This window comes from Eumetopias jubatus, unplaced genomic scaffold (genome assembly GCF_037043125.1).
Source record: "Eumetopias jubatus isolate StellerSeaLion01/CBP00866 unplaced genomic scaffold, mEumJub1_p1.0 scaffold_10, whole genome shotgun sequence".
NCBI lineage: Eukaryota > Metazoa > Chordata > Mammalia > Carnivora > Otariidae > Eumetopias > Eumetopias jubatus.
Genome location: NW_028274816.1, coordinates 117,588,806 through 117,616,247, shown reverse-complemented (window position 1 = coordinate 117,616,247; position 27,442 = coordinate 117,588,806). Strand labels below are relative to the sequence as shown.

The 27,442-nt window shown below is 34.6% G+C and overlaps 1 protein-coding gene across 8 annotated transcripts in view; it reads left to right on the top strand.

Annotated features, from left to right (window-relative positions):
- Positions 1-27,442, top strand: part of BCAS3 (BCAS3 microtubule associated cell migration factor) — a 598,395-nt gene that overhangs the window by 120,388 nt on the left and 450,565 nt on the right. For all 8 annotated transcript variants that reach the window (XR_015769358.1, XM_028109071.2, XM_088028350.1 and 5 more), the window contains exons 8-9: positions 9,206-9,313; positions 12,436-12,512. Coding sequence is in view for 7 of the 8 variants with exons in the window: in XM_028109071.2 (XP_027964872.1) it covers positions 9,206-9,313; positions 12,436-12,512 (185 nt within the window). In the remaining variant the exon portion in view is untranslated. The remainder of the gene's footprint in view (positions 1-9,205; positions 9,314-12,435; positions 12,513-27,442) is intronic.

Below are 27,442 nucleotides of genomic sequence, written 5' to 3'. Positions count from 1 at the left end.
CTGTTTTATATGTGTTGATCTTGGACCCTGCAACTTTCCGGAATTTATCAGTTCTAGTATTATTTTGTGGATTTTTCGGATTTTTTATATATTCGATCATGTTGTCTGTGAATAGTGTGAGTTTGTAAAACTTCTTTTCCAACTTAGGAGCTTTTTATTTTTTTTTTCTTGCTTAATTGCTTTTGCTAGATTTTTCAGTACAGTGTTGAATAGCAGTGTTAAAAGTGGGCATCCTTTTCTTTTCCTGATCTTAGGGGGAAAGCATTCAGTCTTTTACCATTGAGAATACTATTAGCTGTGGGTGTTTCATAAATGTCCTTTATCATATTTGGAAATTTTCTTTTATTCCTAATTTCTTATATGTTTTTATCATGAAAGGATGTTGAATTTTGGGAAATGCTTTTTCTCTATCAGTTGAGACAAACATGTGTCTCCCCCTCCCCTCCCCACATTCCATTAATGTGGTGTTGATTGTTGAGGAGTTTATTATTTAATTCCACATATTTGTGGCCCAGCGATTATTTAAGAGGTTATTGTTTAATTCAACATATTTGTGAATTTCCAGTTTTCCTTCTGGTTTTGATTAGCAATTTCATTCCATTTTGGTTAGAAAGCTTGTTTTCATTGTTTTTAAATTTATTGAGACTCGTTACGTGGCTACCATATGGTGTATCCTGTAGAATGTTCCATGTGCACAGAATGTGTATTCTGTTGTTGGGTGGAATCTTCTATAAGTTGATTACATTTAGTTGATTTATAATGTTGCTCATAAGCTGTGTTAATTTTTCTTCATCCTTTTTAAATTTTCCTCTGATGTGTAATTTCAGTTGTCTTATTTTCAAGTTTGCACATTCTATCTTCTGCCTATTCTGATATTCAGATTTCTGAAACCATTAGGTGTTTTCTATTTTAATTATAGGTGTTTTCCATTTTAATTATTGTACTTTTCAGTTCCATTATTTCTATGTGGTTTCTGTTTCATAATTCCTAGATTTTTTTTTAAAGATTTTATTTATTTATTTGATAGAGAGAGACACAGCAAGAGAGGGAACCCAAGCAGGGAGAGTGGAGGAGGTAGAAGGAGGCTTCCTGTGGAGCAGGGAGCCTGTTGCAGGGCTCGATCCCAGGACCCTGGGATCATGACCTGAGCCGAAGGCAGATGCTTAATGACTGAGCCACCCAGGCGCCCCTAATTCCCAGATCTTTATTGATATTCTCAATCTGTTAGTTTATCCTCCTCTCTGTATTTTCTTTTAGCTCTTTGAGCATGATATTTAAGTCAATTGATATAAATTCTTTGTATACTAAGTACAATATCTGGATTTTCTCAGTGTTTCTCTCCATTTATTTCTGTCAATACACCATACTTTCCTGGTTCTGTGTGTGCCTTGCAATTTTTTGTTGAGCAGTGGGCATTTGAATGTTGTAATCTGCAACTCTGAAGATCAGGTTGTCCTCCTCCTCGGATTATGCTGTTTTTGCCTGCATCCGCCCATTGTTTAGTGGCTTTTCCAAACTCTTTTTGTAAAGACTATATTTATTGTCTTATGTGATTACTGAAATCTCTATTATCTTGGCAGTCAGGCAGTGACCTGACAGATTTTCTTAAGTGGCAGACACCAACAAGAAAAAAATAAAAACTTTAACATTTGCAAATTGGTACTGAGCTGGGATAGTCCATGAGTGCATAGTGATGGCATCTGTAACACTGCCTTAGGCTTCATCTCCAGCTTGTTGCAGACTCAAAGGCCCAGCCAAAGATGCAAGTCATGTCTTTGCAGTTCTTTTTTGAGCAAACATCCAGCTCTGGGCATGTGTATTATATTCTTGATAACCCAGTATATGATTCAGTGTACACACCCACACCCACACACATGATTTGTCTTTTTCATTTTCTTTTTTTTTTTTGTTATTTTTTAATTTAAATTTTGTTAGTTAACATACAGTGCAATACTGTTTTCTGGGGTTTTCTTTCTTTTTAAAAAATTTTATTTTAATTCCAGTATAGTTAACATACAGTGTCATATTAGTTTCAGGTATAAAATACAGTGATTCAACATGATTTTCATTTAAAGGAATTGGCTTACATGATTGTGGGGGCTTACCGTGAAATAGTGTAGGCTGGTAGGCTGGAAACATCAGGCGGGGATTGATGCTATAGTCTTAAGGCAGAATTTCTTCAATAATATGTGTTTCCATTAATTGAATCTCTGTTTAGTTCTTTTTATCTGCTCTTTTCCATTTCATCCCTTTTATTCATTTCCTCTTCATTGTGGAAGTGTTTCTGAGGTTTATCCTATACTTCACAGATTCAATTTTCTGAACAAAAGTTGGATATCACTAAAATATTTCTGCTCTTCAAAAACACTGTCAATAGAATGAGAATATGAAACACAGACTGGGAGAAAACACTTGGAAGATACATATCTGGCAAAGGACAGTTATCCAAAATATATAGAGACCTCTTAAAACCCAACAATAAGAAAATGAAAAACCTGATTAAAAATTGGGCAAAAGATGTCAAATGAGCATATGAAAATATGCTCCATATCTTATATCATCAGGGAAATTCAAATTAAAACAACAATCAGATACCACTACACACCTATTAGAATGGCCAAAATCCAGGAAACTGACACCATCAAATGCTGGTAAGGTTGTGGAGCAACAGGAACTCTCATTCATTTCTGGTAGGAATGCAAAATAGTAAAACCACTTTGATAGACATTTTGGCAATTTCATACAAAGGTAAAATCTTGCCATCTGATTCATGAAATTACCTTGCTTGGTATTTACCCAAAGGAGTTGAAAATTTATATTTGCACAAAAAAGTGCACTCAGGTGTTTATGTTAGCTTTATTTATAATTGCTAGAACATGGAACAATCAGGATATCCTTCAGTAGATGAATAAATAAAGAAACTTTGGTACATCCAGGTAATGGAATGTTAATCAGGACTAAAATGAGCTATCAAGCGTAAAAAGAAATGGAGGAAAATTAAATGCATATTGCTAAGTGAAAGAAGTCAATCTGAAAAGATTACATCCTCTATGATTTCAACTCTACTCTGGTAAAGGCAAAACTGGAGGTAGTAAAAAGATCAGTGTTTGCCAGGGTGGTTGAAGGAAGGATGAATAGGCAAAGCATACAGGAATTTTAGGGTAATGAATTTATTCTTTATGATGCTATAATGTTGGATATGTGTCATTATAAATTTGTCCAAATCGATAGAATGTACAACACCAAGAGTGAACCCTTATGTAAGCTGTGGACTTTGGGTGATTATATATCATTGTAAGTTCATCAATTATAGCAAACATTCCATTCTGATGGGGGATGTTGATAAAGGGTAGTCTATGCATGAATGGTGGGAGGAGTATATGGAAAATCTCTGTATCGTCTCAATTTTGCTGTGAAGCAAAAACTCTAAAAATAAAAAAAATTTATTAAATATATTTATATTAACAATATTTTTTAATGTGATGAAAAGTATGACAGAGAAAGTAAGAAGTACTGAAGTAGGCAAGGTATTTAGATGGAAATGTTTAGTGTTTTCTTGTTGTTTATCTGCTATATTTATAATATTTTCAATATTTTTTCTTTTAAGAAATCTCTTTTGTTTTATAGTTCCTTACTGCTTAATTTAACCATTGCATTTTCAATAATGGAAACTTTTTAAAAAATTTGCCCTTCAAATAGTTCTCATCAACACTCTTCACTGAAATGAATGAACTGTGTAAATACTGTACCATTGGCTGTGGGAAGAGTTTTTCCTCCCTAAGAAAAGCTTAGTAATTTCCCTTATGGGTATAGGTCATGGGTACAATAGGTAACAGATTATACTGATACAAAATTTTTCAGCTAATATTCTTGGTTACTCACCATAAAACAAGCTACTTAGGTAAAGAGAAGGTCAGTTAAGGACCGTTTGTGTTTATTTCTATTTTATATTTATGATCAAAAGTACAACAGAACTTTATACTATGTATGTTGATATCTATGTATTGGAAAGACAGAGGTGCTGGGGCCATAAGTTAGACTTCCTAAACCAACCATTTAATAATACAAATTGCATCATTCCTCCTTTCTCTCCAACCTCTGGTGTTTGCTTGCAATATATTTAGTTATATTTTAAATTTGGCTCTCAACATTTTTACATGGAACTTTTTTTCTTAAGGAGTTAATCAGGTTTATTGTAAAGTTAAGTGATAGCTTTATGTTTAAATGTCAGACACAAACCTGTAAAAATGTTAACCCACTTGAGTTCTGGAGATCTAATGAAGACTCATTCTCTATACAACTTTCTTGTGGCACTATCTGGTGCATATTAGAGTGCAAAGTAAAAGCTTATTTCATGTCTGTATATTTTAGTTTTAGTTTAACACGTATCCTTTCTGTTATGGGGCATGCATACTGCTGATGTTATGGAAAGCTTTCTCATCAGCCTATCCATGAGGAAAATTAAGATTGTCTTGCTGTGTCCCAGGGAAATAGTCAAGGCTTTTAAAAAGAGAGAAAAACAAAAGGATATGTCAGGCGTGTACATAACTGTGCTATTGGCAAATAGCATGACTCCTTTATGAATGTGTGACTTTCTGAAAACTCTTGTTTTAAAAGAATTATCTTTTTCTGTTAGGCATTGAATAAGTTTTTTTTTCCGTATATAAATAGATTTTTCAATTCTACCAAGCCTCGTTCGGTCAACTCTACACTGAGCCTTCAGAGCATTTGTTTTGTCCACTTCTATTGAAGGTTTTGTGCAGGAAGAATCTCAGTTGTGACATTGTATGGATGCCAGTGAAATGATCAGAATTCAAGTTTCTAGTGCACTGTTGGTATAATGAGCTGTTAATTGAAGGTGACACACTGTTTTTTTCTTCCCAGTTGGTCTGGCAAAATGTTAGATTTCATTCATTATTAACTCATTGCTTCTCAGCGGAGGACTGGATTAATTACTTGGGAACATTAAGAAAAGAATTTTTGCCTTGTGTCAGTTTTAGAGATTGAAGTTCAGGTTTTAATTAGGTTCTCCCCCACCTCCAGTTTGGCCAGTTGTATACAGTTGTGTAAGGACCCTCCATAATCAAGACACAGCAATGTTTCCATCATCCACTACATTTTTTCACGGCACTTCCCTCTTTCCCTGCCCTGTGGCAACCACTGATCTGCTTCCTATAATTATAGTTTTCCCTTTTTACCTTTTCATGGAAAGGGACTCATGCAGTGCATAGACTTCTGTATCTGGCCTTTTTCCACTTCATAATGGTTCTGAGATTCATTTATGTTATATGGATAACTCGTTCTTTAAAATTGCTGAGTAATATTCCATTGCTTCAGTATATCACAGTGCATTTGTCCATTCATCTATTGATCTACATTAAGTGTTGTCTTATTATGAATAACAAATTACCTAGATGTGACATATGGTAAGGGTACTTTTAATGTATAAAAGCTGCTAAACTATTTTTCAAGATGACTGTACCATTTTGCATTCCCAACAGCAATGTATGACATTTTAATTACTTTGCATTCTTGTATTACCAGTCTTTTAAATTTTAGCCACTCTAGTGAGTGTAGTGATATCCCTTAGTGGTTTCGTGGTTTTAACTTGCATTTCACTTCATCTTTTCAAGTGCTTAGTTGCTATCTGTATATCTTGGTATAGTGTCTTGTAACATATTATGGCCATTAAAACATGCATTGTATGTCTCATTATTATTGAATGATAAGAGTTCTTTTTATGTTCTGGATACAAACCGTTTGTCAGATACATCTTTTGAAAATATTTTCTCACAATATGGGACTTGCTTGTTCATTTTTTGATATATTACAAAATAAAAGTTGATTTTGATAATTTTGGGTTGTCAGTTATGTCTGTGTTCAGGCTTTCTGTTTCTTGTTTAAGCAATAAATTTTACCTAAATTTTGTTCTAGACCTATTTGGTCCTTATGTTTGGTTCTTATGTTCTTGGACTGTGATCTATTTTGAGTTAATTTTTGTATATAAGTTAGGGGAAATTTTAAATCCTTCCATGAAAATATCTAATTTTTAAAAACAACATTTGTTCAAACACTGTTCTTTCATCAGTTAATTATATGGTACCTTTGATCAGAATCATTTGGCCATATGTGTGAGTTTATTTATGGACTCTCTATTCTGTTCCCTTGACCTGTATGTCTGTGCTCAGACCAGTATCATAATACCTTTTTTCCCTTAAATTGAGATATAATTGCCCTATGACATTATATTAGTTTCAGGTATATGATATAATGATTTGATATTTCTATATATTGCAAAATGATCACCACAGTAAGTCTAGTTAACATTTGTCACCACATAGTTACCATTTTTTTCTTTTGGTGAGAACTTTTAAGATCTACTCTCTTAGCAACTTTTAAATATATAATACAGGATTGTTAACTCTAGTCACCATGCTGTACATTACATCTGCAGGCCTTGTTAATATTATAATTGGATGTTTGTTCCTTTTGACCATCTTTTCCCATTTTGCATACCCTTATACCTCTGGCAACTCCCAGTCTGTTCTCTGTATTGAAGAGTTCAGGTTTTCTGTTTTTTAAAATTCTGCATGTATGAGTGAAATAAGTCAATCAGAGAAAGACATGTATCATATGACCTCACTTATGTGAGGAATTCTTAATCTCAGGAAACAAACTGAGGGTTGCTGGAGTGGTGGGGGGTGGGAGGGGTGGGGTGGCTGGGTGATAGACATTGGGGAGGGTATGTGCTATGGTGAGCTCTGTGAATTGTGCAAGACTGTTGAATCACAGATCTGTACTTCTGAAACAAATAATGCAATATATGTTAAGAAAAAAAAGAAGAAGAAGATAGCAGGAGGGGAAGAATGAAGGGGAATAAATCGGAGGGGGAGACGAACCATGAGAGATGATGGACTCTGAAAAACAAACTGAGGGTTCTAGAGGGGAGGCGGGTGGAGGGATGGGTTAGCCTGGTGATGGGTATTAAAGAGGGCATATTCTGCGTGGGGCACTGGGTGTTATGCACAAACAATGAATCATGGAACACTACATCCAAAACTAATGATGTAATGTATGGTGATTAACATAACAATAAAAAATTAAAAAAATAAAATTCTGCATGTAAGTGAGTTCATACAGTATTTGTCTGACTTATTTCATTCAGCATAATGCCCTCAAGGTCTATCCATGTCACAAATGGCAAGATCTCCTTTTTTTAAATATAAAATGCCTGAATAATATTCCATTGCATATCTGTATCTCTATCTAACACATTTTCTCTATCCATGTATCCATTGATGGACACAGGTTGCTTCCATGTCTTAGCTGTTGTAAGTAGTGCTGCAATGAACATGGCCGTGCATAGTGCATCTTTTTGAGTGTTTTGTGTTTTTTTTTTTTTTTATAAATACCCAGAGGTGGAATTGCTGGATGATAGTGCTATTTTTATTTATTTTTTTAAGTTTTTATTTGGCAGGGTATCTAAACATTTTTGTTTAAATGATGGATAGGATTTACAAATGAAGCCATTTTTGAGGATTTCACTGTGAGAAGTTTTAAATTATGAGTTCAGTTTCTTTTATAGATACTGGGATATTCAGATTGTTTCTTTATAGATTGGTTTAGATTGGTTTCAGAAAACGAGGTTTTTAGTCCCATAGATTTTTTTCTTTTGCTTATACCACTTTCATTCCATTTCATATTGTATTATTAGTTCCCTCATTGTACTTCTATTGGATTTAACTTGCTCTCCTTTTCCTACTTTGTTAAGATGGAAACATTGATCTCTTTATCTGTTCTAGTGTCAAGAACCCAGTGTCTTAATTACTATACCTTTCCAATATAAGTCTGATCATGTGGAATGCGTATTTATATACATTTTAGAATGAGGTCTCATTCTTCGATTTTTTTGTTAGGGTAGAACTGTATCAGTTTAGAAAGTCTGTCAGCCTATGGTATATACTTCAGTTTATTTTGCTTTGTTTTGTTTTGTTTCTTTTTGTGTAAATATGTCAAAGTCTTAGATTTATTCCAAGATATTCAGTATATTCATATATTCAACATGTATATTTTAAAATTTTACTTTATAATGGTTTGTGCTTAATTTATAAAAATACAGGTGCTGTTGTATTAGTGACCCGGGTAGACTGATATATCAATTAATTAACAACCCATATTAACAATCCATATATTAATGGTTCATCTCTATTGTGATGTTGTCTTTTTTTTTTTTTTAAGATTTTACTTCAGAGAGAGAGAGAGAGAAAGCACAAGCATGAGTGGGGGGAGAGGCAGAGGGGGAAGCGGACTCCCTGCTGAGCAGGGAGCCCAATGTAGGGCTCCATCCCAGAACCCTGGGATCATGACCTGAGCTGAAGGCAAACATTTGACGAACTGAGCCACCCAGGCACCCCTATTATGGGGTTGTCTTTATGTATATTTTGACATACAGATTTGTATTACTGAGTTTTATACTTACAGTCAAGTTCTCGGCAAATAATGACAGCTTTATTTCTTCCATATAGTAATTTATTTTCTTGCCTTATGCACAAGAGCTTCCATACTATGTTGAGTATATGTGGTTTGAAGAATACTCATTAGTGAGTATTGAATAAATACTCATGTGAGTAAAGAATACTCATTAGTATTCTTGTCTAGTTCCGGATTTTAGGTGACAATTTTCAGTGTTTTACCATTTCATATGATTGATAGTTTTTATTAGTTTTAAGGTTGCTGTACTTGATCAGATTAATGAAATGTTTCTTATCATGAACAGTTTTTTAAGTTTATCAAATACTTCTCTGCATTTATTAAGATTTATTAAAAATCTTATGATTTTTTTCTTTTCTATATTAATAATTTGGTGAATGAGTTTAATTTTCTTTTTCCCAAATTTTGCATTTTTGAAATGAGTTAATTGGGATATATTATGATTTTTAATAGTTCATATCAATTTCCTTGTTAATTAGGGGTTTTACAGTCAGGTTAATAAGAAAATGTAGAGTTTTTTATTGATCAATCATGTATTTTATTCATATCCATATGAATAATTCATGTTTTTAAAAATTTTTTATTAATTTTTTTGTTATGTTCAGTTAGCCACTGTATAGTATATAGTGAATCATTGGAAAATGTAGAGTTTACTGGCCCTCCCACATTTTAAAAAACAATGGCTTTTGTCTTTTTTTTTTTTTTTTTTTTTTAGCACAAGTCCACCTTACTGTTGTGTAGATCTCTATTCACTTCGTACTGGGGAGATGGTCAAGTCTATTCAGTTTAAAACACCTATCTATGATCTCCATTGCAACAAACGGTAAGAATTTCTTCCTGTGATTCTTGTTCAAGGTAAGATACCTCCTGGGCAGGTAGAGCTCTACTAGTATCATTTACCATCTTTGACTTATTTTGTAAAGAAGTCACAAAATACCTTCTGAATTCTGCCAAATGGAGTAACTGTTAAGATTTCTGAATGAATGTTTTCAAACTTCCAGTCTTGACCCATGAATGAATTAAGTTTAGTGAGTCATAACTAGCATTTAAAAACTGAAATGGAAAAGAATAAAAAGTATCTGAGCAAATGTACAAAGATTAAATATTGCTTTGAAGAACTTTTTTACATGTATAACATAACTTTTTAATAGATAGAATATATGTGCTTCTGTGGTTTATGATATGCAGTATAACTTTCCTATTAGCATTCATCAAAATGAAGCAATTCTGAACAATAAAAATGGCTTTTGAATATTGTTATTTCTTTATATTTAACAGTAGAGCTAAAACATGGACTAGATAGATTTTCCATTTTTAAATTCTATTTTGTTGATATCTCTAGGAAAACTCAGATCTGGGTTGAACCTTACCTAACGATAATGAAGAATTAATCTATGGCCGTTGAACATTAGGGGAGATAGGGGCTTTAAGAATCTTCTATTACTCAATACTTCCTTTTACATTTGAAAAAACTGCAGCCTTGCAATGGTAAATGTCTTGATCGAGGTCACGGATGGAAACTGTAAATCTTACATCTCATCAAAAAGCAAACACATGGAACATGGAAAACACAGTAATTTATGCTGTGTCAATATAAAATAAATTTTGTAATAAAAGACTCTCGGGTTAGATTTTAAAGAGATTCAAAGAATGACTCAGAAAAGTTGACTATAAAAAGAAGGTAAAGACATACCTGACAAATACAAACTAAAAGAACATGTGGGCTTTGATACTAATGATAAAAGTCTTTGAATTCAAGTACAAAAACATGAAATAGGACAAAGAAAAGCTGTTCAGTGATAGTGTGCAGTTCATAGTGGAGATCTAATTATTATGCATATTTATACTTCAAATAATATCAAACTCAAAATTATAGGAAACAGAAATATTATTGCTGGGATAATGTAATTATCCAGTGACACATCAAATTATTCAAAATCAATATTATTGAATGGGTGGATCCAGTGAGTAATATATTTAGCCTGGGAAAATATAATGAAAGCTCTTCTTCAAGTGTCCTTTCCGCTCCCACAAAATAGATTACGTACATATTTAGCCAAACAGAAAATTGAACACACTTGAAAAGGGAGATTAAGTACAAATAAGATTTTTAGGTCATAATTTACTTGTATTACAAATACACAAATAGGCTAGAAAACAGAACAACACAATGCAGTTAAATTTTTAAAAAAGTATTTCTTGCATTATTTTTTTAAACTTTTATAGTAAATCTGCACTTGTTCCAAGTACTGTGTTTCTGGATGATGCAGTTAGGTCACCTTTTCTTATAACAAATATTTTTGTGTTTGTTACTTTTAATTTTAGCTGTGAAATAATGAGCACATTTAATATTTTAACATATATAAATTATCTTGAAAATTAATACAGTTAATCTTTTCATAGTCATCTGTGTGCTCATCATAGGTGATTAATGATTGTGAAACTTCTGAGTAGGAGTAAAAGCAGATAAAAGTGATTTATGAATATGAGATGTCATTAATGAAAAGTGATTATGAAATTCTCCGGAAAATTGGTTGATGTAGCAAAGGTTCATAAAGAAAAACCATTGAAGATATGTTCCAACAACAACAAAAAATCTGTTGATTTGGATACATTATGTAATTTTAAAAAATTGATTTTCCATTTAGAAGTTGCATGAGTTCAGATGTGGTAAAAGTTAGAGGAAAAGTTATTGTGTGGTTGTCAGGATACTGCTTAGATTTTGCTCTATAAAATGTCAAATCTGATTTTCCCTGGTTAATTCTGCATTTGTTTTTGCATATCAGCTGTAAGGTACAGTCTTCTGGACTTAGCAATATTCGTAATAAATTAAACTGTCCTTGTGGAAATGATTTTGTATGTTACTATATTATGGGGAGGGGCTGCTTGATTATAAGAAAACCTTTTCATCTCTGTTTGTCTCTCTGCATTTTCTCTCATTTGAGTTTGTCACCTTATTATGGATTCGCTAAGCCTTTTAACCTGGGTCTGATGATTGGTTAGTTTCTTATGTTAAGTGCCATGACAGAATCATTTATTATGTGTTGTCAGCTGTGTTAAGGATTTTGTTCTGCATTAGCAAATGAACAAGATTAATAAAGCATGCATGTTAAAGACAACATTTTCTTTTTTCCCACTCATCATTAACATGTTATTCAGATTTATCTCCCCCAAATTTGGAAAAATACCCTGAGATGTTAAATATCTAACAATTATAATCTTTTATTTGATTATTAAAATAACTTTGAAATTTGGGTCTTTACACTAATGTTATGCAAAGAGAAGTACTCAAAATATTAATTTATAAAATAATGTAGTTTTGGATGCATTTTAGAAATTTTGGTTATAAAATATTTTATAACTAACTGCCTAATTTTTTATAAATCTTGGGCTTTGGGAGAAATATAGTTCATACATATCCTGCTTAAATTTTAATATATCAAGTCAATCAGAAATTACTCAATTATACTGAATAACAGTTGTCTGAGTTTCTTTCTTTCTTTCTTTCTTTCTTTCTTTCTTTCTTTCTTTCGCTCTTGTGTTGGGAAATTCGGCAATCCTTTTAAGTGACAGGTTACATAAATCCATTTTGTGTTTAATTCCATGACTTTGAGCCAGCACTGGAAAAACACTTTTAGTAAATAGCCAGCAGTTTATTGATTTCATACCTTCCTAATGAAGATAGATTTATTTGATTTATAATGAATGAAAATAAAATTTTATTTAGAGGAAAATAATGTTTTGAGCTGTAGTTTGTTCTGTTACTTTTCTTCTTCTAATCATGTCTCTCTTGATTACAGTAAGGATTTTGTGGTTCTGCTTTTACATTTTAAGAGGCTGATGTTTCTTGCCTAAATTGCATTGGTAGATACTTCTTTAAATTTAATGATTTAATTTACAGAATTTCACGTTCACATTTTTGTTGTTTTTTTCCTCTGATTTTAGGATCCTCGTTGTAGTCTTGCAGGAGAAAATTGCTGCCTTTGATAGCTGTACTTTCACAAAAAAATTTTTTGTCACAAGTATGTATCAACTTGGTTTATTTCTTACAATACGCTTTTGAGCTTATGCTGTTTGATAGAATCAGCAAACTTAGTGTAATCGTTACATCAGTATTTCATGGTTATTCAATTGTTATGATATTTCTGTGTTTCTGTGGATCTCTTGCTTACTACTCTCATTTTATGGTATGTATTTACAACCCACAACACATTCTTTTCCTGTTATTGAGCAAGGCTTGTACTGTGTTGCCTCAGTTTCTTCTTACATATTCTCCTTGAGTAATTGTGATTAATTTAGGTTCATGTAGCCATGCCATACTTTCAAAGCTGTTGTTAAGTTATTTCATTAACATAACATACTTGAAGAGATAACGGATTATCATACATGAGGGATTTGAAACTTAGAGAAATGTGCCAGTGTCTGTCTTTCTCTCCCTCCTTCTTACTCCACCTCCCACGACTTCCAGTACTGTTTGAAAGTGCAGGAATCTGGAGCCACATACATACCTCACTGATTGGCTGATTGATTCTTTTTCTGAAAGGAATTGGTTCATGCAGTTGTAGGGGCTGGCAAGTCCCAGATTTGTAGGGCAGAACAACAGGGTGGAGACTCCAGCAGGAACGGAGTCCAAAGAAAGTCTGGAGTTAGAATTTTTTTTCGTGCTTGCTTCGGCAGCACATATACTAGAATTTGTTTTTCACTACACACTAGCAAAACAGTAGTTTTCATTCTTGGATGTTAACTTCTATAATTCTCCATCAAAGCTCTAGCTGTTTTTTTCAGAGTCTGATTATGCATGTGCTGTAGAGATAGTTTTGTTGGAACAGATTTCAGTTTTTTTATAACTAGGGAATCCAACTCATATTGTTGTCGCTCTTGAAATATCACAACTATTTACATATTTACTCATTAGGTGTTTACCTAATATCTACTATGTATTAAGCCCTGGATAGTAGACATTATCCTTTCTGATAAAAGGTCATGTTCCTGAGATAACTAATACATTATCATTTATGTGTAATTGTATACATTATATATGATACATAACACATAATGTTATATATATATTATATATATATTCATTATAATGCATAGTTTATAATTTGGTAGACTAGGAAGAAGAATTACGACAATTTGTCTTCTTGAGCTTACAGTAGTCTCTCAGAGATCTACAAAGATAATAATGGAGATCATGTTCATTGAGATATTTTTTGTTTTCTCACAAACCCTAATGTATACCATTTATATCTCTAGCCCCTGGGACATTGAACTAGCACAGTGTAGGCTCTCATTAAATATTTCTTGAACAAATGAGTACATTAATACAACTATCATTGACTTTATGGTACTCAAATTTATTTATGGTTAATAATTATTAAATATAGATCATTAGGCAGGATCTTATATTGTCACATCTGCATGTAAAAAAATTAAAAAGTTTTTGAGGAACATATTTTTGTTAATAACATCTGCATTCACAAATGTATTTTATACATAATATGGGCACCTTTGGATATTTCATGGCCTGTTTTAGCATATTCTTCTTATACAGGTCTTATGCATTAATATATTACATTATATTTATATTACTCATTATTATAATTAAAAGAATTAGAGAAATAGAATGTATCTAAGGAACCATGTATGAATCTATTACGTCTATGGGTAGTATGTGGGCTACAGAGCAGTGAATCAGGACAGAGTATGAACATTTCAGCCAGATTCAGATTCTAGGTTTTCCTGAGTGTGTTTATCAGTGGTCTTCTGCCCTTCATCATTAATCAAAGATATGTGTGTCTTGGCTTCTGCAAAGTCAGATATCTCTGTTGTGACTCCGTATTAATTTTACACTTAGAGTCTGTATTCCTTGGTAGCTGCTTTTTTCCCTTTTAAAATAAGGTTAGGAACCTAGAGCTACTTTCTTTTTTCTTTTTAAAACATAACGATAGCTTTTGCTTCCTCAGCTGAGTGTAAAATTGGAGGAAAAACATCCCAAACATTATTTGTTAAGGTGTTTATTTCAGTGGCAATGTATGTTTTGAAATTTAAACCTTATTTAAACGTTAGGCTGAAAGTAATATCGTACTTGTCAATAGATCTGTTCCTTTCTTTGTAATAATGTTGGGTATAAAGTCAGTTGTTACAGTGACTAAATAGAAGTTAATAAATACAAATAAGTTAATAAAAGAAGTCTTTATTTTATGGAGCATATTTATGATGTAGTTTTTTTTTGGTAAATAAATAAAAAAGTGTGGATTTTCAGTAATTAAATGCCCAGGATAGAATTTTAAAAGAAAAAATAAGCTTTATCATAAAGGAACAATTTAAAATCAATAGATTTAAAGATTTTTTTTAAATTCAAGTATAATTAGCATACAGTGTTATATTAGTTTCAGCTGTACAATGTAATAATACAACAATCCTATCCGTGACTCAGTGCGCATCACAATAAGTGTACTCTTCATCCCCTTCACCTATTTCCCCCATCCTCCTCCCCTCTCCCAGTCTGTTCTCTGTATTTAAGTCTTTTTTTTTTTGGTCTCTTTTCTTTGATCATTTGTTTTGTTCCTTAAATTCCACATATGAGTGAAATCATATGATATTTGTTCCTCTCTGACTGACTTGTTTCACTTAGCATAAGATCACTAGATTTATGTATTGAATTTATAATTAGATTTGAAGGACACGGGCTTTGTAATATTTTTGATACACCAGAATGAGAATAGACCTTTCAGAGTACTATGTTTTAATGGAGAATGGGCAAAATTATAGATGATAATAGTAACTTTTAGGCTTAGATGGTCTAATAAAATTTCGCATAAAATGATGTAGATATACCTTATATCCTTAATTGTATATGTCTTACAAATGAGTGAAATTTGTTTCTTCTAACATGTGTCTGTTATTTAACCAGGGATGGAAATGTGTTTGTTTCATTTTTTCTTCAAGTTTTTAATTTAAATTCCAGTTAGTTAACATATGTTAACTGTGATTCATCACTTACATACAACACCCAGGGCTCATCACAAGTGCCCTCCTTAATATCCATCACCCATTTAACTCATCCCCCTGCTCACCTCGCCTCCAGGAACCATCAGTTTGTTTTCTATAGTTAAGAGTCTGTTTTTTGGCTTGCCTCCCCGCCCCCCGCCCCATGTTCATCTGTTTTTTTTTAATTCCGTACACGAGTGAAATCATATGGTATTTGTCTCTCTCTGACGTATTTCACTTAGCATAATACTTTCTAGCTCCATCTATGTCATTGCAAATGGCAAGATTTCATTCTTTTTGATGGCTGAGTAATATTCCTGTGTGTGTGTGTGTGTGTGTGTGTGTGTGTGTGTGTGTGTGTGTGTATCCTCTTTATGCATTCACCAGTCAGTGGACATTTGGGTTCTTTCCATAATTTGGCTATTGTTGATAATGCTGCTGTAAACATTGGGGTGCATGTATCCCTTTGAATAAGGACCTACATATAGGAATTTAAAAACCTAGGATACTGTAGGCTATAAATACAGTTTATCTTTTAAAAAGCTTTGTTTTTTGTACATTGACAATTTTTGCCAATTTTCTGGAGGAGTATTTTGCAACTTGAGATTTTGCAATAGAATTTTGTTTGTGGAATGTTCTAACTTGGGTCAACTTACAGATTTTCTGTCTGACAAAAAAAAAACAAATATATAAAACTCTTGAATCAGTTGGCAGAATCAGTATGGAAAGTGGCACATTGTCAAAATTAAGGAAATTTCACATGTTCTTGGGATTTTATTATAATTTCTCAATTAAACCATTATAGTGGAAATAAGAATGAAAATATCTTTAAGCAAAAGAAGAGCGACTAGAGTATGTATTCTTCTTAGTTTTCATTCTTACTTGAAATCTTCAAGTTCTTACAGAAAGAAGATGAATTTTTACTCACCTTAAGATGGTTAAATGTGTTTTTGATTTTTAATGATTTTTCTTATTTGATAAACATTGAGTGATATGGTGAAAATAATGTGTTTTATTAAATTACTAATGTCATAGAAATACTGTTTCATCTCTTATGAATGTCATTGAAGAATTTTTTTTTTATTTTGGGAAGTACATACCGTTATTTAAAGAAAATAGTATAATGAACCACCACGTACTATCTAGTTTCAACAATTATCAATTCATGGACAGACTTTTTCATTTGTACCTTTCCAAAGGTCATTTCCAAATGACTACATATAATTTATCATCTAAACTGAGGTCTTTCGATTTGAACAACTGCCATACTTAATTTAATTCTGATCAAGTCTGGTCAACATGTATACTGGAAATGTCCTGGGACAACAGGGAAATGTATCTTGTACATTTCTTACCATCTGAATTACCAAGTTTTTTCACACACAAAAACCTTCTTTGTCAATATCCAATATCCTTGTTAACTATTTCTACAATTCCTTTTCATGCTGCTTACGCTACATTTACTTAGAACCCCATTCATTATTCTCATTTCTTTGCAGGTGCACTGTCACTTTGTTTTCCTGTCTGAACTGGCCTTTACACCACTACCCTCCTTTCCCAGAATGTCTTAATCCTGTATATCTTTCTCGGCTGAGTGTCTGTATTAGTTCTTATGTGAACTATTTCCTGACACTTTTAACTTAAAACAACCTCGCCTTGGGGCACCTGGGTGGCTCAGTCGTTAAACGTGTGCCTTCAGCTCAGGTCACGATCCCAGGTGCTGGGATCCAGCCCCACACTGGGCTCCCTGCTCTGTGGGAAGCCTGCCTCTCCCTCTCCCACTCCCTCTGCTCTGTTCCCTGTCTCGCTGTGTCTCTCTCTGTCAAATAAATAAAATCTTAAAAAATAAAATAAAATAAAACAACCTCGCCTTCTTTTAAGTCCCCAAAGATAGCAGTTCCCAAAGTCTTTTGGCAGAACACTAGACCTTCAACATGCTGTGGGAGTCAGGGTGCCCTGGTCACATATACTCAGGAAACGCTGCCTTCTATTGGAAAATGGCGATGGTGACTAGCATTTTAACCTGCTTAAATTTATTTACTGCATTTGTATATTCCCCATATTTATTTGATTACAAACCTCTTTTATTACTTAACACCCTTTGGGAATACTTTTATAACATGTAATCTTTGCCTCTGTTATTGTACACATTTTCTGTTTATTCTGTTTCTGCCACCTAGACAGTGATCTCCTTGAGAGCAAAGTTATCTAGCTTGATTTGGATGAAGGAAGTAAGGTTCACATGGAAAGTATAATATATCCATTATGTTCTAGCTAACTTAAAAATATTACTGATCTTTATTTTTGCTTCTTGTAAGAATAAAACTCAATTTGCTGAAGATGAAAAACATTTATCACAATGATTTTCTGGTTTCAAAGCATTAGCGGTCCTTTTCCAAGATATTTAGTTAGCCAAAATGGTTTAGAATGTAGTGCAACTCTGTTAAAAGTCATCAGATGAGGAAAAAATTATTAATATAAGATCAGTACTAATCTCTAGGAAAAATGATATATAGGTCTGAGCTGGAAATTAATGGTGTTTGGTGGATATTTAAAGAAGTGAATATATGTATGCATATATGAGTGAAGTTTCTCCTACATGTTGTTTTGGAGTAAATCCAGAAAATCTGAAATTTGAAAATTATATGTTTGTAGTCATCAGCTCTTGAGTGTCTCTCCAGTATCTGAAGTGTTTCCCCTTTTGGGAGTAGGAGCTTCTGTTTTATGAGCCTTTAGCAAGTACAAACTATGAGTGAAGTTTGATAAAAATGAATGGGAGAGTGAATCATTATTTCTCTTTCTTAATGCCTTTGTTCTTTCTTTTTTGGTTGATATCCTTTGGGGCATCTTATTTATTTATTTATTTATTTATTTATTTATTTAATTTGAGAGACAGAGAGGGAGAGAGAGCACATGAGCAGGGGCAGGGGAAAGAGGGAGAAGCAGACTCCCCGCTGAGCAGGGAGCCCAACGCGGAGGCTCAATGTGGGACTCTGTCCCAGGACCCTGAGATCATGGCCTGAGCTGAAGGCAGATGCTTAATCGACTGAGCCACCCAGGTGCCCCCTTTGGGACATCTTTGTCATGTAGTCCTGAATGCTTCCCTCTGCATTGCTGGACCCACTCAATAATTGAAATAAGTGTTATTAAAGTATTAAGCTCTCTCGTATTCTGTGAATTGTTTATGATAAGAAGAAGAGATCTGGAAGGATGCTTTATGAGTGTCACTCAGGTGCTTTATGAGTGACATACAGTTTTATTAGTAAGTCCTGGTCAAGTGGCTTGAGGCCCCCAGAAGTGAATTTTTAGTAATACCTGATCCATTAGGATTATCTCCTCTTCTTTCAGTATAGTATTTATAAAATGGCTCTCATGATTTGGGGATACCATAACATCTATTTATTGTGTATTTCATTAAATCTGAAATGTATGTTACTTAAAATGTTGAAAAATGGGGTAATATAAAAGTACAACTATCATTTCTGGTGATAAAAGATGGAAATAAGTGTGATAAACTGTGTATTAGAACCCAGCGATGTCTTTTGAGGACAAATGTTTAGTATAGTTGTCAGAAGGCAGGGTAGTTTGTAGCCTTGGGAGAAGAGGGCTGGAAAGGTATATGAAAGAGGGCTTTTGGGATTCTGTAATGTCCTGGGGTTTTGTTTGTTTGTTTTCGGCACTGCTTATGTATGTGTATGTTCACCTTGTTGATGTGGGTGCTTCTGGATGTCTATTATATTTGAATATATAGTTTACATAAAAACAGTTGAGAAAGCATCAACAGCAGTAACAACAACACAAGTTTGTGATTTCTCTCATGCTCTGAGTCCTGTCTCTTGTAGCATTCCACAACAGCTCTTCCCAACCCCTTTACCTGTGAATACCCCAACCTATGGTGGGGTACTTCTGTTAAGAAGTATCTCATTGTTAGTTACATATTATTTTACTTGACTGGAAAACCCTAGAGATTGGATTTATGTGAGTGACGTAGGCTTGGTAAGATTGATGATATTTGGCAAATATTTGTATGAAGGAATTTAGCTTCCTGTCTCTGAGATACAGCTTCACCTAAAGTGATTTATATCAACATATTGAACAAAATTGCACATAGCCTAATTTTTTAAGATCAAGGAACAAATGAGCCATTTCCTAACTTGAAAGAAGCTTCTTTTTCTTTAATTACAGCATCTCCCCCCTCCCCACTTCCTTTACACAGACTGAAACTTTCAGCAGGTGGAACGAGTCATGTTTCTATGTGTTTCTCTGAATTTGGGCTAGCCCATGTGTATCAGCCAGTTTGCCTGGGGCACTAAAAAGATGTTGCAGAGGCAGTAGGCATACTGAGAATAGCATTTGTTGTAGCCCATTTGCCTTAAAGTATTAAGCCACATAGTTTTTCTCCAGTGATTGGTTTCTAGTTCTTGAAGAATTAGGACCAGAGCCCACACAGAATGACAAATTCTCCACTTAATGAAGATATTGTTTTGATGGTGCAGGCATTTGATTTCTAACGTTGTTTGGAAAGCTCTTTTGTAATACAATTGTGAGTGCCTCAGTTATGTATGAATACAATGATGGGGCTGTAAAATAAGTAGAGACAGCTGTGTCCATCAGAGAAAGCATCATGGGAATTTGTGCCAAAGGGTGGAAGGATCAGGTAAAGAGAGCTGATAGAGAACTGGAAAGGGAACGCAGCCAGTATGATGAGAAAGGAGACACCTTTGTATTTGCCTGTATAGAAACGGTGGCCTTGAGCAGCTGTCTGATGTGGAAATTCAAAACCCATGTATGATGGAGAAAACAAAAGACAAACACCGATAGATGTCATTAGCAGTCATTTCCAGTGTGCTTAAATTGAAAGTTAGATATGAAGTCTCTGGAGAGACCAAAGGATTGGGCAGTGAGTAACTCTTTCCAGTGGCCTCTGTTTTTAACTTCAAAGAGGAAAATTTATTCCTTACCATCCTAATGCTATTTCTTAGTGTTATTATGTGTGTTCTTCATTTACGTTAATGATTGATAACAATTACAAGAAAGTAATTTAAAGGATCTTAAAAATGCAAAATTATTTTTAGTTTTGGAAAGAGGAGGTTTCCTTTTTAAAATATTTAGAAGCAAATTTGTAACATTTATTAGGAGAGATTGGCAGGTTAATGTGAGATCTGAGCCCAGTTTAAGTTAAAGTCAAATCTACCCCTGTTCTTTTGGGTTCCCATCTGTATATTGCTACAATGTTTCATGGCCTGGGCAGGTGCCTGGTACATAGTGGACAATCAGTGAATATATGTGCAATGAAATCACTTGTAATTTTCGTATCCTTGCCACATAATAACCTACCCATTGAACCTCACATTGGCTGTTTGGGGCACCTTCGTGGCTCAGTCGGTTAAGTGTCCGACTCTTGATTTCAGCTTAGTTCATGATCTCAGGGTCATGAGATCAAGCCCTGCATTGGGCTCTGTGCCCAGTGGGGAGTCTGCTTGAGATTCTCTCTCTCCCTCTCCCTTTGCCCCTCCCCCATGCGCTCTGTCTCTCTCTCTCAAATAAATAAATCTTTAAAAAAATTCATGATATGTTTATGTATATGAAGAATAAAGCAAAAATAAATCAGAAAGCTCATGGAACTTTTTAAGAGGATCATTAATCAGTTGTAAGATAGTCAAATAAATCCCTGAAGTGATGTTTAATATTTTATGTGCTTATATGTCTTTCTGGAGAGAGTGTTCGTAGTTTTTTTCTGGACTTCATAGAATATGTGGTCTTTTGTGACTGGTATCTTTTACTGAATATAGATAATCATAGTTCATCTATGTTGTAGAATCTATCAGTTCTACTTTATTTTATTTATTTATTTATTTGTAAGATTTTATTTATTTTTTGACAGAGAGACAGCGAGAGAGGGAACCAAGCAGGGGGAGTGGGAGAGGGAGAAGCAGGCTTCCTGCTGAGCAGGGAGCCCGATGTGGGGCTCGATCCCAGGACCCCGGGTTCGTGACCTGAGCCGAAGGCAGATACTTAACGACTGAGCCACCCAGGCACCCCTATCAGTTCTTCAAAAAAAATTTTTTTAGGAGCTCCTGGGTGGCTCAGTTGGTTGAGTATCTGACTCTTGGTTTCGTGACTCAGGTCATAATCTCAGGGTGGTGAGATTGAGCCTTTTATCGGGCTCCATGCTCAGTGGAAAGTCTGCTTCTTTCCCTCTCCCATTGCCCTCTGTCCAACTCTCTCTCTCTTTAAAATAAACAAATCTTAAAAAAATTTTTTTTAAAGGCTTATTTTTTTAGAGCAGTTTTAAGCACACAGCAAAATGGAACAGAAGATAGAGATTTCACCATCCCCACACCTGCATAGTCTCCCCCATTTTCAGTGTTACTCACCAGAGTGGTACATTTGCTACATTGACACATCATTATCAACCAGAGTTCATAGTTTACCTTAGGGTTCAGTCTTGGTTTTATACCTTCTGTGGGTTTCGATAAATATATAATGGCATATATCCATCACTGTAATATCTGTACACTGTATTACAGAGTATTTTCACTGCCCTAAAAATCCCACTGCTCTGCCTCTTCATCTCTGCCCTCCCCATTCCCCCAGCAACCACTGATCTTTTTGTTATCTGCATGGTTTTGCATTTCCTAGACTGTCATACAGTTGGAATCATATAGTATATAGCCTTCTCAGATTGACTTCTATTTAGTAATATGATTCAAGTTTCTGCCATTTGCTACCTGACTTCAAGATTTACTACTATCAGACTACAGTAATCAAGACAGTGTGGCACTGGCAAAAGAATATACAATTAGATCATTGGAACAGAATAGAGAGCCCAGAAATAGATCTTTGACAAAGGAGCAAAGATAGTACAAGGGAGCAAAGATAGTCTCTTCAACAAATGGTACTGGAACAACTGTACATTCCCGTGCGAAAAACTGAAGCTAGACACAGACTATACATCCTTTGCAAAAATTAGCTAAAAGTGGATCACAGACCTAAATGTAATACACAAAAGCATAAAATTTGTAGGGGATAACATCCAGGGAACACCTGGATGACCTTGTGTATAGTGATGACTTTTTAGATATGACACCAAAAGCACAATTCATGAAAGAAATAATTGATAAGGTGGAATTCATTAAAATTAAAAACTTATGCTCTGCAAAAGACAGTATCAAAAGAATGAGAGGACAAGCCACAGACTAGGAGAAAGTCTTCGTAAAAGACACACCCAATAAAGGACTGCTATTCAAAATATACAGAGAATGCTTAAAACTCAAGAAGAAGAAAAGAAACCGTCCAATTAAAAAATGTGCCAAAAACCTTAATAGCTCACCAAAGAAGATAATACAGATGGCAAATAAGCATATGAACAGATGCTCCACATCATATGTTATCAGAGAAATTCAAATTAAAACATTGAGATACCACCATATGCCCATGAGACTGGCCAAAATGTAGAACACTGACAGCACCAAACGCTGACAAAGATGTGGAGCAACAGGAACTCTCATACATTACTGGTGGGAATGCAAAATGATACAGCCATTTTGGAGGGCAGTTCAGCAGTTTCTTACAAAACTAGACATACTCTTACCATACAATCTAGCAATCACACTCTTCGGTATTTATCCAAAGGGATTTTAAATGGTTGTCCACTTAAAAAACTTGTACACAGTTGTTTATTGCAACTTTATTCACATTGCACCCAAGATGTCCAGCAGTGGGTGAATGGGTAAATAAACTATGATATATCCAGACAATGGAACGTTATTCTTCATTTCTTTTTATTGCTGAATAATATTTAATTGTATGGGTAATACCACATTTATCTATTCATCAGGGGATGGATGTTTGTTTCCACTTTTGGGCTATTATGAATAATGCTTTCATGAATGAAAGTTTTTTGTGGGGACATATGCAGTTGACCCTTGAACAGCATGGGTCGGGGGGTTGGGGTGCTGAATGCATGCACAGTCAAAAATTTGCAACTTTTGACTCTCCAAAAACTTAGCCTGCTGTTAACCAGAAGACTTATCAATAACATAAATGGTCAATTAATACATATTTTGTATATCATATGTATTATATACTATGTTCTTATAATTAAGTTAGAGAAAATAAAATGTTAGTATGAAAATCATAAGGAAGAGAAGATATATCTACAGTACTGTTTTATAAAAAAACCCATGTATAAGTGGACATGTGTAGTTCTAACTCTTGTTGTTCAAGGGTCAACTGTATTTTCAGTTCTCCTGGGTATAAGTATTTGTGTGGACATATGTTTTCATTTCTCCTGAGTATGCCCCTAGGAGTTGAATTGCTGAGTCATATGGTAATTCTATCCTAAACTATTTGAAGAACTGCCAGGCAGAGTGACTGCATTTTCCATTCCCACCTGCAGTGTATGGAAGTTCGAGTTTCTCCACGTTCCCACTATTGATTGTTACTACCTTTCTTCGACTGTAGCCATCCTATTGATGTCTCATGAAATGGTATCTGATTATACCTTTGCTTTGCATTTCCCTGATGGCTAATGATATTGAGCATGTTTTCATGTGTTCATTCACTAACGTATATCTTCTTTGTTAAAATTTATGAGTTATTTGTGTTTTCTTTTTTTGAGTTGTAATAGTTCTGTTTATATTTTGGATACAAGTCAGTTATCAGACATATGTTTTATAAAACTCCATTCTGTTTTTTCTCTTTCTTAGTGATGTCCTTTGAAGCGCAAACGTGTTAGTTTTACGAAGTCCAATTTATCTATTTTCTTTTTTTTAAAAGATTTTATTTATTTGAGAGAGAGAGAGAGAGAGCAGGAATGGGGGGGAGGGGCAGACGGAGAGGGAGAAGCAGACTCCCCTCTGAGCAGGGGGCCCGATGCGGGGCTCGATCCCAGGACCTTGGGATCATGACCTGAGCTGAAGGCAGACGCTTAACCCACTGAGCCACCCAGGCGCCCCTGTCCTTTTTTTCTTTTATCACTTACACTTTTGGTGTCATATCTAAGGAAGCATTGCTTAATCTCAGGGTATGAAGATTTACCACTATGTTTTGTTCCAAGAGGTTAGTACTTTAACATTTTTTGATAGTTTTATGTTTTGTTTTGTTTTTTTAATACAAATACAATGTGCACATAAGCTGTCTGTTCATTTTCTGGGCTGCGCAGCCTGGCATTGGGATTGGTGACTCTGATGGCCAGCTGGGCTGCTCTTTCCCTGGGGGCTTTGCAGTTCTTGGAGGAGACGTTGTGAGCAATCTCTGCACAGTAAGATTTGTTGCACTTGCCATTGTGGACTGGGAGCTTCCAGAAGACACTGGGAAGCATGTGCTTTGTTTACCTGTTGCTCGCATTACCATTGTTGGGCATCAAGATCTGGCCCTTGAATCTTCTGTGCACCCTCTTGTCAATGCCTCTGGGTTTCCACCAGTTGAGTTTAATTTTGACATATTGGTCTGACTGGTGCTGGATGAACTGCTTGGTCCTGTTTTTAACGATCTTGGGCTTCCCCAGAGGTCTGAGGGTGGCCATGTTGCCAAGTAGGAAATGGCTGCTACCTCTGCAGGTGGTGCTGGGGAAGAGAGCAGGACTTTTAACTTTTTCATTTAAGTCTTTGATATCATTTCAAGTTAATTTTTGTATGCAGTTGTGAGGTCAGGGTTATATTCTTTAGCATATGGATATGCAGTTGACCCATCATCATTTGTTGACAAGACTATTCTTTCCCCATTTCCTTGTCTTGCTACCCTTGTTGAGAGTCAGATGACCATAAATACAGACATCTGTTTTTTCAAAACAGTCTGAAACCTTTTGAGTCATCTTTACCAAGAAAAATTAGGCAGAGTATTACAGAGAGTAGTTGAGTCCTTTGTTTTTCAAAATAGGTTCAGGTCACCTCCCCGCTAGGGACCAACATTAAGGGAGGATGCCATCGAAAATTGTATCAGTCTCTTGTGCCTTTTAAAATATTTCGGTGGCAATGGAGGAATCTTCATTGAGTGTGCTTTTCTTGGATCTTACCTATATTTAAATTTAGAAATCTCAGGGTTTTTTTTGTTCTGTTTTGTTTTTTAATATCCACCTCTCTTACTTTATTCACAAACATTGTAAACATGTTAGAATTAAGTCCTAGTATTATAGGGATTTGGGTTTTTCCCCCCTCCTTGTTTCGAAGTTTAGCTGGAGGCAATGGTTAATTTTTAAAGGAGTCATGCTTATAAAGTTGGGATAGTGCTGAGTGGCTGATGGTCTGCTGATTCCAGCTGTAAAATGTTTTTTTGAGAGCAGAAAAACAATTTGCTTTCATTCCAATACACTATAATTCTTGAGGTCCACTGAGTTTCGAAAAACATTGACTCAAAAAGTGAAATGAATTGTGAACTACATTTTTCCTTAGTATCTTCTAGTATTTGGAACAGAGAATATACTTACTAAGATCTATTGAGATGAGATGAATATCAGAATTGATTGAGAGTTAGATTATATTGACTTTAAAGTTTAGGAGATTAGTTACCTCTAATGTAATGCTGCAGTTCACAAGTATTTATTTCTGTTTTTCATTTGGTTTTTCTTTTCATGACATTTTAAAAGGGGGAAATTTTCCAAAAAAATATTTAAAAGGGTGAAGTTTTCTTATAGGCCATATTTATATTCATTTCTTCAGCTCTGAAAATATCTATGGAATATGTGTATGAATTAGGTTACTCAGTGGGAGTGTAATAATGAAATCTATGTAAATACTGTACGACATATGTTAGAGTGTATTGTCTTTGCACTATTTTAGTGTGCCTTCATCCTTTGTATGTGTCCATAATATGTGTCCATAATGTGCATCAGTGGATATAGTAATATCGAAGGTACCTAGAGGTCAGTTTTCCCAAAACCCAAAACATCCCAAACAGAACCCTTTAAACCCTGAAATAAAATTTTTTTTTTTAAAAGATGAGTAAAAAATTAGAAAGCTCATACCTTGTATTTCATATGACATACGGACTTTTTCTTAGGGCCATTATCTTCTTTAGAAGTTCTTTATCTTCTTTAAAAAGGAAGACTCGGGGCACCTGGGTAGCTCAGTCTGTTAAGCATCCGCCTTTGGCTCAGGTCATGATCCCAGGGTCCTGGGATCGAGCCCCGCATTGGGCTCCCTGCTCAGCGGGAAGCCTGCTTCTCCCTCTCCCACTCCCCTGCTTGTGTTCCCTCTCTCGCTTTGTCTCTCTCTGGCAAATAAATAAATAAATAAGATCTTTAAAAAAAATAAAAATAAAAAGGAAAACTCAAAATAGATGGCAATTGAAGGAGCTCAAATGAAAACTGTGTGGGTGTTATGCACAACTGATGAATCGTTGAACATTATATCAAAACTAATGGTGGACTATATGTTGGTTAATTGAATTTAAATTAAAAAATGCTGTAAGGAAAAAAACAGTTGCATTTCTCTATGGTAGTATCTTAAAAAATAAAATTAAAATGTAGAAAAGCCAAAAAAAAGAAAGAAAGAAAACTGTGTGAGGGATGCAGCAGCAGTGTGTGCTTCTTTAGTGCCCGTGAACACCGTGACACTAGCATTTTAGGATGCCAACCATTGCTACACACAAGGCTTTCTGAATCAGAAAACATGTGATACATGGCTTTTTTTTTTTTTTTTAAGATTTCATTTATTTATTTGAGAGAGAGAGAAGGAGCAGTGGGGAGGGGCAGAGGGAGAGGGAGAGGGAGAGAGAAGCAGACTCCCCACTGAGCAGGGAGCCCGATGCAGGGCTCGATCCTAGGACCCTGAGATCACGACCTGAGCTGAAGGCAGATGCTTAACTGACTGAGCCACCCAGGTGACCCAACATGTGATACAAGTTTGAGAAAGATACCTATTTTTTTAAAAAGATTCCTATTTTTTAAAAAATAGTTTAAAATGAAAGATCTTTTAGGTGAGCACACTATTTGAGTATTTGAAAAGTTTTTTTATGT